A 12,832-nucleotide genomic window follows, 5' to 3' on the forward strand; every position below is an offset into this window, starting at 1 on the left:
CAGATGTTTCACTTCGACAACTTGTTTACTTTGTGCTTCTGTTTGGGAGAGAGCGCATCAGTTCCGCTTAATTATGCCGCAATTTAACATGTTCTGTTTTTAGACTCCACTCTTTGTTCACTTGTTGCGCGGACACACACACAGCCCATTGGTTTAGGGAAAACATGGGAACTAGAAATGGGTCAAACAGGGTCAAACTGTGACCACCAAAAAGCTTCTATTAACTGTACAGGAAATGTTTTTCTGGGTCATATTTTCGGATGACGTTGTTGTTGTGGGGTTTTTAGTGCTTTGCAATGTTCCAACGTTTACTCAATGTGAACGAGTTAAAAGTGTAAACTAGTTTTACCACTACCATCAAAACAAGTTAAGGCCCAGACCATGGCCACATTGTGGATATTTACAAAAATGCTGATTTTTGTGTAATGAGGGGGGGAAACTAAATAGCATTCACCCTCACCCAATTAAAATGTTCTTGAAAAAAAAATAATCGTTTAACATGTACAGCAGTGTCTCGTTTATAGTGGTTAATTGGTTCCACACCCTACAGTGTTAAATGAATTTCCGCAATGTAGGATTCAATGTTAAAACAATATCTTCGTAGTGAGTGCATAGAAAGCTAAACACGAAATATGTTTAACATGAGAGTCCTGTAGACATGGAATAACACACGTATTCATGGTTAACATCATAGTTGAACTCTTATGTGCAGGGCCTCAAGATGGCCACTAGCTAGCGAATTAGCGAGCTAGCTAACAAGCTAACTAGTAGCCTTGAATTTATTTCTTCTGAACTTAAGCCAAAAACTTACCACTTCTGCACGGGATGGACGGAGAACTTCCAACCCACCCTACTCTAATCACGTCAGACATGCCATGAAGTTAAAGCAATGGTTACTTTGCACAATGGGTCCCCCTACAGGTGGAAGGTGAAAGTTACTTCTAATCCAGCATGACAACGAGTGAGCTGTTTTGTGAATTTTTTTTTTTTTTTTTTTTTTAAAGCATGCAACTTTGAACTGTCGTGTTAGCTTTAGCCAGGGCCTCCTGGCTGGTCCACCACAAATGGTTATCATTAAAAAGGTGGTGTGGTTGCCATGGCAACACCAGACCCTGTGCACCAACTGATGGTGACTCTAAAGTGTCAACATTTCTTCCACAGCGTGGCTTTAAAGAAATGAATTCACTGACAGCAGAGTGCATTTAAATAACATTTACTTCTCTCTCACACACGCACACGGTACATAAGAGACAGCAGTTACAATCCAGTCAGTCAAGGTGAATGACCATCCAAGTGTTGGCCTGCGTCTTTGTCGGCGCCGCAAATTATTCATAAGCAGCGGAACAAGAGAGAGAGCGAGATCAAACTATTTACACAGCAACTAAAAAGACAGAATCAGTAATTGTAGCTTGAAGCCAACACTGGGAAGGCTCGGGATACTAAAAAGGAGGTAATAAGTTCTCACAATCAAACTAAATCACTAAAAATAAAAGCATTAAAAAATATATATATACACAAAAAGACTCCTGCCTGGATTCTTCCAGCATCCTCGGTGTGCATCATTTGGACTGTCAGAGGAACAATGAACACGTAAAACGTAGACGACACCACAGACACCAGTGCTCTCAGTGGAGGGAGAGAGGAAAAACAAGACTAACAAAACAATCCAAAAGGGTGCCGATCAAAAGACAAACAACGTGGAAAGTTTTAAAGCTTGAGTGGGTTTTTTTTTTTTGGTTGAAATGTAGTGGATGGAAAGGAAGGTGCACATGCAACCAAGGTGAGGAAACAACGCAAAAGGTCCATTTAAAGTGTGGAGCCTTCCAAACGAAGCCAACGCAAGCACGTCCCTTTTGTAACGTCACTGAAATGTCTAACACCATCAAAACCGGCCAAAGTCAACTTACACGCCATAAAAAGGAAAAAAATGTGACATCAGCGTTATTAACCACTTTTTTTTTTTTTTAATTCCCTGCTTGTAAACATATTAGTCTTGACAGGAAACCAAAAGCGCAAAAAAAAAAAAAAGTTTAAAAAAAAGTAAAAAAAAAAATTAAATTTAGCAACACACTAAAAGTATATACACACACAAACACAAAAATGGAAGGACTGTCCCCGGGGGACAGCTTTCACTAGAGGAGATTCAGTCACATCCTGGCTTCTTGTGGCGACATTTTCTTGTTTGTTTTTTTTGTGTTTTGTTTAGAAGATGCGCTTGCGCTTCAGGTAGGAGTCGGCGTAATGCCCCCCCAGGCCCTGGGAGTGTTGGCCCACGTAGCCGCCTTCTGGGCTCGGCTCCGGAGACGGGATGAGGCGGGACAAGACGCGCTTGTGGCTACCAATGGGAGTCTGAAGTGGGGGTGGAGGTATTAGTTAGTAGTGGTCACACGGAGGATACAAAAACAGCGATACTTCGTTGGAGGGGGCGGGCCGAGGAAATGTGGGCGCTATCCAGACAAAAAGGAAGGAAAAACAAAAAAAGCAGGCTTCGTTACACATCTTAATACAAAGCCCAGGACCAGTCAGCTCCAGTCATGGGAGATGTAAGTTGTTTTTTTTTTTGTTTTTTTGTTTTCCATACCATTACATTTTCCTCCGCTTATCCGGGTCTGGGTCGCGGGGGCAGCAGTCTCAGTAGGGAAGCCCAGACTTCCCGGTCCCCAACCACCTTCTCCAGCTCCACCGGGAGGACACCAAGGCGTTCGCAGGCCAGCTGTGAGACATAATCCCTCCAGCATGTCATAGGTCTGCCCCGGGGCCTTCTCCCGGCTGGGCATGCCCGGAACACCTCACCAGTAAGGCGTTCATGTGAAGGAGGAACGGCTCTACTCTGAGCTCCTCCCGGATGACCGAGCTCCTCACCCTGTCTCTTAGGGCGAGTCCCGCTACCCTACGGAGGAAACTCATTCCAGCCGCTTGTATCCGCGATCTCGTTCTTTCAGTCACGACCCACAGCTCATGACCATAGGTGAGGGTGGGAACATAGATCGAGCGGTAAATTGAGAGCTTTGCCTTCCGGCTCAGCTCTCTCTTCACCACGACGGTCCGGTACAGCAAACGCATTTCTGCAGATGCTGCACCTATCCGCCTATCGACCTCACGCTCCAACCTTCCCTCACTCGTGAACAAGACCCCGAGATACTTGAACTCCTCCACCTGGGGCAGGACCTCATTCCCAACCCGGAGGGAGCCATCCACCCTTTTCCGACCGAGAACCATGGCCTCAGATTTGGAGGTGCTGAGTCTCATCCCAGAAGCTTCACACTCAGATGCAAACCGTCTGAGTAAACGATGCAGGTCACAGCCCGATGAGGCCGTCAGGACCACATCGTCTGCAAAAAGCAGAGACGAGATCCTAAGGCCCATGAACTGGACTCCCTCGACACCTTGGCTGCCCCTAGAAATTCTGCCCATGAAAATTATGAACAGAATCAGTGACAAAGGGCAGCCTTGGCGGAAGCCAACGTTCACGGGAAACAGGCGTCACTTACTGCTGGCAATGCAAACAATGGCATTTTAAACAGTGTGGACCGGGCACTGCTTCCCCTTTCTGAGGCGCCGGACAGTTTGCCAGAAGGCCGACCAAAAATCATGCTCCATGGCCACACTGAACTCCTCCCACACCCGAGTTTTTGCCTCGACCACCGCCGAAGCCACGTGCCGCTTGGCCTGCTGGTACCCATCAGCTGCTTCAGGAGTCCCACAAGCCATCCATGCTCGATAGGACTCCTTCAGCTTGACGGAAGCCCTAACATCTGGTGTCCACCATCGGGTTCGGGGCTTGCCGCCACGACTGGCACCGACCACCTTGCGGCCGCAACTCCAATCAGCTGCCTCAGCAATGGAGGCACGGAATAGAGCCCATTCGGACTCAATAGCCTCGTCCTCCCCTGGGATGCAGGCTAAGCTTAATTCAGCCGACGTTTTAGTTTTAGTGTCTTTCGCCTTTTATTATTTACAAATGAACAGGTTACCTTCATCGTGTTCCCGAGTCCTAGAGGGTAGCTGGAGGTGTGGCTCAGAGGAGGCATCCCCACAGCCTGAGGAGGGGGGAAAAAAAAAGAAGTTTTCATTTCATGTGACACACACATACCTGCATTGATCTGCAATCGTGATGGAACATGGGCTTTTTCCTTGCAGGGCTCTCAAGTACACAGAGAAAAATCGATAGGACTAAAACAGTGTTTCATTAAAAGACAAAGCTTGAAAAAAAAAAAAGTCACACCAGAGCAAAGCTTTTGACTCACCCTATTGAGCTGGCTGGGAGGGAGGCTGCCATTAACGGAGGCGTCGGGCCCTGAGCTGAAATATGAGGAAAGGGGAGGGCTGGGGGGGTAAGTGAAGTGCCTTTGGCTGTAGTCTGACGGACAAGAGAGCTGCAGAAAAAAAATAAACAAACTGTATTGCCACCAAGCACCATCCATTTCACCTCATTCATCAATTGAGCAAACTACCTGCTGTCCGAACCCTGCCAAGTCACCAATGTGGTTCTCCTGCTCCTCATACAAGTGCTGCAGCTCATCCTGAGGACAAACAACACACAATGAACAAGAGCAGAACTATGCTAAGGTGTAAACATGCAACTCCTTACTTGATGAAGAGGAGGATACTCTGCGCCGTACGACTCCTGGTAGCGCAGGCTGTAGTTGGGCTGCATGTGCTGGTTGGACACGTTAGTTAGCGTGGGTCTCTTCCTGTATGGGTGAGGTCTGCAGTTAGCTCCTGGAAGAGGGAGAGTGGAAAGAAGCCAGACATGAGGTTGCATTCCACCACCTTTGTGCACTGGCAACTCACCTGAGGGATACGCATGGTTGACGGCGAGAAAGGAACTCTGGGGAGGAGTCACATCTTTAGGCGGGTCTCCTAGTATGGAGACCTGGAAGAGATGACACAATTACAATAATTCCTCGTTTATCGCAGTTAGTTGGTTCCAGACCCGACCGTGATACTGTAAGTGAATTTCCACAAAGCAGGATTCCTTATTTATAAATGGAATATTTTTGTAGTTAGAGCACAGAAAACCTGTTTGTGACCTAAATATGGTTTGTAATGTTATAAAAGCCCTCTAGACATGAAATAACACCCATTTAGTCACCTTTACACTCAGATTAACTAATATGCAAGCCAAAGTATGAGTAAATAAGCCATTTAAGACAAATAAGACTTGTGTGTGTTACTATAAACGTGTTCCCCTTATGGACCTGAGTGAGGGCTGGCCAGGAAGTGACGTTTGGGGTTCAGGGTCGAGTTTCAGCTTTACACCTGCAGTAAAAGCTTGTTGTTCTGGTGATCAAGTCTGGTGCACTGAACAATTACTGACACCTAGTAACCAGTGTAGAATACTACATTTGCAACATGCCTTGTATTTGTATTTTAGTTCATTTAGTCGTTTTAATGCTTGAAAATGCTTAATTTTGGCAAAAAATACATAACATTTGCTTAAATACTTTGGACTGATTATAGGCCATATTCAACAACAAAACAGTATAATTAATAGAGTGATAGATTGAAATCTCCAATTTCAAAGCGTTAAGTGTCATATGCTGGCTTACAATTTGTTTCAGTATGTGAAATATGTTTGCCCCCCTGATGGGCTGTGGTCAAACTGCTTACATTCATATAATAGATATCCTGTTTTATAATCATAAGTCATGTGCAATCGTCATTGCTAAGCCCCACCCTTGCAAATACCTTTTGCCTTGATGGTGGTCATGTTTTTCAACCAATCTTGATCAAATTTTACACACATGTGCTTGTCAGTCCCTTAAAAAGGTGTGTACCAAATTACAGCAGGTGTTTTGTATAACCCATTTAGCCGTGTGAGAAACTTATAGTCAAGCCAACTTCGGGGTTTAAAAATAGTGCCAAGGTGTAGTGCATTTGTCAGAAAAATAATAGCACAGGCAACACAGTAGGGGTGCACATTTTGATGAATTTTCACCCTTTTGTGTGCGGCGGTTCAGGAGTACAAGATTAATGCGTGCTTCAAGACATGCTTAGAAGTCAGAGCGTGTTTACCGTTTTAATCCAGGCTATTTTAAAAACACATCACGTGGTTGGGAGTCCATAGACAGACGTCTGTTTTGGATTAGCAGCCATCAAAGTGTCATGTAACCTCACCCCCTGAGCCACGAGGCCCTCTGCCCCCATCATGCCGCCCATCATTGGCACAGACAGACCCTGCAGAGTGGGAGAGGGAGTCTGTGGGAAACTGGGAGACTCCTGATCCCTGCCCACAGATCTGCCCAGGGTTGCGGGCTTCAGTGGGGCCAGGGGATCAGTGTGAAGGCCAAGACCTGAGACCACACCACACATACACACACAAAAGTTATTTTAGAAATGAATCCACTGGGTCACATTCAAAAAAGGGACTGTGTGCTGATGTCGGACCTTGGGGCAGCTCTCCAAGCAGATGGACTCCCTGCTGGACAGGCAGAGAGGCCAGAGGATTGTCCGCCATGAGTCCTGCCTGCTGGGCAGAGGGGAGAGTGGAGGTTCAGTGTCAGAGGAAGGTCACACCAAAGCTTGGACGTAGTACTCCAGTGGCAGAAGACATCAAGCGTCACACATCAAAAATGATGAAAACCCACAGAAATGTTAGTCTTACCTCAAGCAGCCATACAATGGAAATAAGAGTCCAACATATTAAAAGCATAAACATGACATGTTGCGACACTCACCAGTCACAACATTAGGCACACCAACACAATCTAATAGGAACCAATAAAAGACCTCAAATTGTGACTCCTGTTAATTAGTCCCCCACAAAAAGCACCCAAAATATCAGTAAAACTATAAATACAATACGCAATAACAAACATTGCTATACTTCTGCCAGTGTCAATCAAAACTGAACAGAATGTTCTAATGGAGCGCTTTGTATTGGATCTCATTACATGCAGTGCAAGTGTGCCTAGTGAGCGCATGTTGAAGTTGGTATGTTGCATTAAGGCGTTTTAAGGGACACAAGGAGAAGAAGAAACACTTCACACCGCCTGGTGCAAACACCATTAGCACTCACACAAAGCGCAAGAGGGGGGTCGTTACTGTGCAGCACCTGAGCCCAAAGAAGAGGATTTCCCAGAAAGGCTTGCTGGTGGCAAAGTGGGAAGGAGAGGAGGGCATAAGTGCGTAAAAAGGAATGAATCAAAACTGCGTATGAGTACCGGTGGAGGAGGAGGAAGCTTCTGAAGGAGCAACTGGAGCAGCACGCCGTGGAGGGCTGGGTTGGCGAGCAGCGGCACCGCGGGGGCCGCCCCGAGAAGACCTGTGAGCGCAGCGTGACGTCAGGTATGTGGCGCACAGTTACATAGAGCATTGTAAGGGCATTGAGAAGAACAACTCATCACCTTGTTTGTTGTGGCCCTGAGACAGCGGGTTGAGCAGCATCTTGAGGGCAGCCGGGTTGTTGAGGCCTGTGAGGATCTGCATGGCGGTGGGGTCAGGGAGGAGACCTTTGCCCCTGTTCACAGCCTGGGGAGGGAGGTACCATTAGACAGTGAGCACCAGATAAAAGAATAGCATGGTATGGTTTTATATACATGCTGTAATCATGTAGTAAAAGGCACATTTATGATAACATGAAATACTTACATACTTTGTCCGTTTTTAAGCATTATCATAACATCCTACCTGGGCACATTGATTTCACATACCAACACAAGAACGAACGCTATACCCAGCATTAACTTATTCAAACTCAAAAATAAAAACAACAGCAGTGGAGGCAGCCCCAATATGGAGCTTTACCTTTCAGTAGTGGCCTGAGGCATTGTGAGTGTGTGGTGAAGCTAGTCGCAAGCCGGCTAATAGCCAGCCAGTGTGGTGTCACTACACCAGTAAAGTATTTCTTCGGCATAATAATGTTAATGATGATAATAATAGTGTCGCTGTAGCTTGGTGAATATGCAGGTCGTATTATGTAAATGCAGCGTTGTTTGTGTTATTTTTCAGAAGGCTTTATAAGCAGAATATTTGCTTTCCATTATGTGCATTGCCTGCTGCCTCTTTCCCCCCCTCCCACAGTTTTCCTTTAAGATGAAGAGACCCCACGTTCCCCATTTTTTTTTTTTTTTAAATATACAATATTAAAAAGGAGAGTACACTATATTTTAATGTGATTTAAAAATATATATATACACAATATTAAGGGCAAGCACACTTTATTTTAATAGGATTTTATTTTTATATACAAATTTCAGGGTGAGTACACTATATTTTACTTTTTTTTTTTAAATATACTACATTAAGGGTGAGTACTATTACTATGAGTACTATTTGAATATGATTTTTTTTTTTTAAATAAACATTCAGGGTAAGTACCCTTTTTATATGTTTTTAAAATATACAAGGGTGAGTACACTATTTGAATATATATATATAAAAATATTAAGAGTAAGTACACTGTATTTTAATATAAAAAGTGGTTTTCTAATGAAAACAGTGGTAAGCTTATTTTTACATTTACATGGCAATTATATGCATTAAAAATCACAATGTTCTTCCTTCTCCACTTCCCTACATGCTACCAACTGTAGGGTGAGTACTTTTGTCTAATTTTAGTTTATTATACAGCTATCAACTTCTTTTTATACTTGTTTGACTGTCACGTTTACATGTTGCCTGATTGACTCTGGAACAAATTTGTATTTTCACTCATTTCTAACTAAAAGGTTGAAAAGCAAGAATTTGATCTCAAAGTATGGATTACATTGTTCCCTCAATTCATCGAGGTTCACCTTTCGCAGACTTACTGTTTCGCAGATTTTTTTAAAGTGCACTTTCCTTTTAAAGCGTATGAATGCTGCCAAGAATGCCCCTTTAAGAAGAATTGCATTGTGGGAAGTTGAGCGTCATAGTTTTGTGCCTTCACACAAGCAGCGGTGTCTCTCTTCTGTCTGCACCGCCATTGTCTTGTGCATTCTGATTGAGTGACAATGGTCTACAGCCAATCTCCCCTGCCATCTCTTGTTGTGGTCATGGCTACCAAACTAGCTAACCGTGTGAGCTGCTTGCTAACCGCCAACACTGCAACAATAGAAGAAACAGAAGCTAACCCTGTGAGGAAAATACAACTTCAGTTCTTGTGTCCAACCTATTAGGTTGATCATTAAAATTCAAACTAAAATGGAACTTTGAAAAGAGCATGATGAGGGGTTTTACAGCCTACAAACATAAAATTGCACAAAAATATAGTTGGCTACTTCACAGATTTCACTTACTGCAGGCTATTATGGGAACCTATCCCCTGCACTAAACGAGGGAACACTGTATACGGTGTTTTACTGCAAATGTTGGTGTGCAGCAATTCTGTGTATTACCATGGTCTGGGCAGCAATCAGAGCGGCGAGCATGCTGCGTCCGGGCAGTCCGGGGGCACAGAAGGATGCCCTGATGTGCGTCCCGCCCAGCAGCCTGCCATCTGCGAGCTGCTGAGCCTCCTCGGCCATCTCAGCAGTGGCGAACTCCAGCACGGCAAACCGCCGAAAACTTCCATCTTGTCCCTGAGCCAACTGAAGATTAGGGAGACGAAAAAAAAAAAAAAAAGTCAAATAAATAATAGTAAATCAATTAAAGTGTGTGTGTGTGTGTGTGGTTAATCACAAGACCTGGATGTTCAGCACATATTGGATGACAAAAAAAGGTGAATTTATGTTGAAGTCCACTCTGGGCTTTGTTCAGCTTTGTTACCAGCACAATGCCGGCACACTCTGCCTTAACACCCGCCCTCGCATTCACAATGTATGGACACGAGACAAGTGCTTACAAATGTGAAAGAAAGAACGCCAATACTCAAAAAAAGTACACATGATCCTTATTCAAATGCCACAATTTAAGAGGAAAAAGCCTGGAATCACCAGAAGGGAACGGGCATGGCTATGTGTTTTAAAAAAAAACTCTCATTCCAGAAAAGTCTGCTGAATGACACCACCTGGGGGAGTCAGATGGTCATCACCATAGAAACCAGCAATGCTGCCGGTGGACATGAAATATGGGGTAAAGGTGAATGGCAGTGACAGACGGCTGACTTTTTTTTTTTTTTTTTTGATACACTACTCACAAAAAGTTAAAGATATCGTCTCTCGGGTGAAATTTCAGGATGAATCTAAAATCTGGCCTTCTCTAAACTTTTGAATGCACATGTCCAACTGTTCAGTGTGACTTTTATGCAAGTTGCTGTTCTCTAGCAAGAAGCTGAACGGGAAAATTCACCAAATCAACGAGTTAAAGGGGCTTTAATAGCGCCTGAAGCAATTATTCCATGAGGTGTGCTCGTGTGATGACCCTGACCTGGCAGAAGACTGGCGGTTGGGTGTCAGCCAGCGCATTTCGTAGGTCCTGAGCGGTCAGCAGGCTCTGAGGCAGGCGGTCCACGCATAGACACTTTGAGTGCAGCAGCGGGTACGTGAGCGAGCCCACCTCGGTCCAGTGCACGTACAGCATGCGCGAGCCCAGCTGCTTGCCGAGGAGTTCTGACTTGGCCCGGGCTGCCGAGTCCTTCTTCATGTACTCCACAAAGCCATAGCCCTTGGAGTGGCCGCTGGACGCCCGGTACACGAGGAAGCAGCGCTCCAGGTTGCCGAAGGGCCGCACCAGCTCCTCAAACTGCTGCTGGGTGAAAGAGCGTGGCAGGTTGGCGATGCACAGCAGGGCGTCAGTCGGCTGCAGCTGCACCGAGATCTCCCGCTCACGGAGCATCTGCTGGTGGAAGTCCTTGATTGCACTCTGCGCCTGGTCCCCATTGAGCAGGGTCACAAAGGCTGAAAGGTGATGACGACAAATTGTCAGAAAACCAGGCCTCTTGAAGTTAAATCCTCTATATACAATTTGAAGTTTCACACGTCTGCAAGAGGCAAGCTGACAGCTCCGGTTTTAATAAACTGTTTTCGGTCAAAACACATAATATAATTTTAACAACCAACCTGTGCCCTTGTATTTGTCTACAAAGCAGTACTTCAGGTCATAGTTGGCCAGCAGCTCATGGACCTCCTGCAATTGAGAAAGCAAAAACAATCATTTGTTTAAAATAACAATATTAAGATAATACATTCATTCATTTTCTGTGACGCTTAATCCTCATTGGGGTCACGGGGGTATGGTGGCGGGGTAAAATGGACTATTTAGAGCCGCCATTTAACCTAACATGCATGTTTTTGGAATGTGGGAGGAAACCAGAGTACCATGCCACCGTGCAGCCCTGAGATAATAAATGAAATAATACAATTAATAAAAAAATGAATAAAAAATAATTATAGCTAAAAAAAAAAAACTACATCTAATCATGTTGGGGGAGGGAGATTTGGAAAATAAAAATAAAATGATCACGTATATAGCGTTTGTCTACAGTTGTAGTATCAATGACTAGCACAGTTCAATTTGAGAAACCTGAATAATTTTGCAAAAAAAATATTACAAATTAAAAATTAAGCTTAAATGTTAATAATGAAATTATGAAATATCTAGCGAGTCAAATGACCTCATGCTTTGAAGTGTCAGTGACCATCACAGGACAAATTGAGAAAACAAAAATCAAGTTGTAAAACACAAACCTTACAAAAAGAAAAAAAAAAAAAGTCAAAAATATTGTAATAAAAATTAAAAAAAATAAGATGTCTTGTGTTATGAATTAATGTATAGCATAAGTGGCTGACCTGCCAGTAGGGCACCTGCTGGTAGCAGGGGGTGTATGAGGCCAACGACAGACCTTTTGTGCGAGCAGAAATTGTTCTACGCTGCGTTTGTCCATTCACAAACGCATGGCGATGCTGCCTAGCACTTTCTGAAGCGTTTTGTCTCCGCACCTTCCACCTTTTGTTACATATCGCACTCGCATCTCGAACTACCACCCACTACCCACCCCCACCATTCTGGACAATGGTATAGCCCAGTGCTCCGCACGAGTCAGGCACGTTCCAAAAAGGGGTAAAACATAAAAATAAAAACTAATCATGCCTTTATCACTGGTTAGAAAGTTAAATATTATTAGATATAAAAAGTGTTGAAATGTGCTTTAGGCTGTGAATAAAGACAAATCATCCACAATTGTGACTGACAGCAGTCTAAAATTGAAATCACCATCATGGACTTTCGCCAGGCCTAATGACTGACGGGTCAAACAGGCCACAGGGGACCACGATGACAGTTAAATGACCGACTGGGATTTAAATCAAGTCAAAAACAAACACTTTTTAAAAAAAACCCACAAAATTACAACCATGTCGCTAGCAGTCTTTGATAAGAAAGTCGTTTTGGAAATAATTAGTGCCAATTCATGTTAACAGGTTGTGTTTATTGGCTAGCAAGCTAACAAGCGTAGCCTGGCTAGGCTAATGTTAGCTACCCCATTAATCACTTTTTAAAAATATTTTTAAAAAGTTAGAAATCATACCTGGTTGGTGACGTCGCACGGTAGATTTTTAATGATAATCTTCCTGCGGTTGTAAAACTCTCGGCGAGTTCTCTCCAAGCGGCTCCTAATCTCTTCGGGGCTCAGAGGTGTCAAGTCTTCGTCGGCCCTCCGCTGACCCTCGCGTACCGTAGACAGGACCTCCTCGTCGGCTTCTAGCAGCTCCGGGGGCCGCCGGCGGTCTGCGGGCCTCCACTTGTCGCGGTCGGCAGCGAGGTCGTACTTTTCGTGAGGCGGGCGAGAGGCGAAGCTGAGCGCTGTGTCTGTGTTGTCTTCTTTGGCGTTTGCGCTCACAGACACAACGGCCGCCATCACTCGACTTGGTGGAAGTTTAGTTTAGCTGCTTTGAAAACTCACTCGCCTTTGAGCAGTTTAAACAATACACGCGTGGCCCCTACGTCGCCTCTGATTGGATGGAAGGTACGT

General features: G+C 44.5%; 1 protein-coding gene across 4 annotated transcripts; it reads right to left on the bottom strand.

Annotated features, from left to right (window-relative positions):
* Positions 1–1,207: 1,207 nt before the first annotated feature.
* On the bottom strand, positions 1,208–12,799 carry raver1 (ribonucleoprotein, PTB-binding 1). Of its 4 annotated transcripts, none has more exons than XM_054760707.1 (15): positions 12,389–12,799; positions 10,923–10,989; positions 10,291–10,760; positions 9,321–9,512; positions 7,350–7,473; positions 7,167–7,267; positions 7,058–7,093; positions 6,391–6,469; positions 6,121–6,296; positions 4,795–4,876; positions 4,592–4,722; positions 4,455–4,523; positions 4,248–4,376; positions 3,975–4,040; positions 1,208–2,349 (listed from the first exon to the last, which is right to left on the bottom strand). In XM_054760707.1, the coding sequence occupies exons 1-15, from the start codon at positions 12,716–12,718 to the stop codon at positions 2,203–2,205; spliced, it is 2,199 nt and encodes a 732-aa protein (XP_054616682.1). In that variant the 5' UTR covers positions 12,719–12,799; the 3' UTR covers positions 1,208–2,202. The 4 variants fall into 4 exon arrangements, with proteins under 4 accessions (XP_054616682.1, XP_054616681.1, XP_054616684.1 ...); XM_054760706.1 differs by having other exon boundaries at positions 7,022–7,093; XM_054760709.1 differs by lacking the exon at positions 7,058–7,093.
* Between the last annotated feature and the right edge of the window lie 33 nt (positions 12,800–12,832).

This window comes from Dunckerocampus dactyliophorus, chromosome 18, assembly GCF_027744805.1.
Source record: "Dunckerocampus dactyliophorus isolate RoL2022-P2 chromosome 18, RoL_Ddac_1.1, whole genome shotgun sequence".
Classification (NCBI taxonomy): Eukaryota; Metazoa; Chordata; class Actinopteri; order Syngnathiformes; family Syngnathidae; genus Dunckerocampus; species Dunckerocampus dactyliophorus.

What these genes read in the sequence shown, in the direction of transcription:
- raver1 (XM_054760706.1), bottom strand. Translation starts at nt 12,718, where the DNA reads ATGGCGGCCGTTGTGTCTGTGAGCGCAAACGCCAAAGAAGACAACACA. An exon ending in TCAGGGCCACAACAAACAAG is followed by an intron (nt 7,268 to 7,349) that starts GTGATGAGTTGT and finishes CTGCGCTCACAG; the next exon opens with GTCTTCTCGGGGCGGCCCCC. An exon ending in AGTATCCTCCTCTTCATCAA is followed by an intron (nt 4,524 to 4,591) that starts GTAAGGAGTTGC and finishes GTTTGTCCTCAG; the next exon opens with GATGAGCTGCAGCACTTGTA.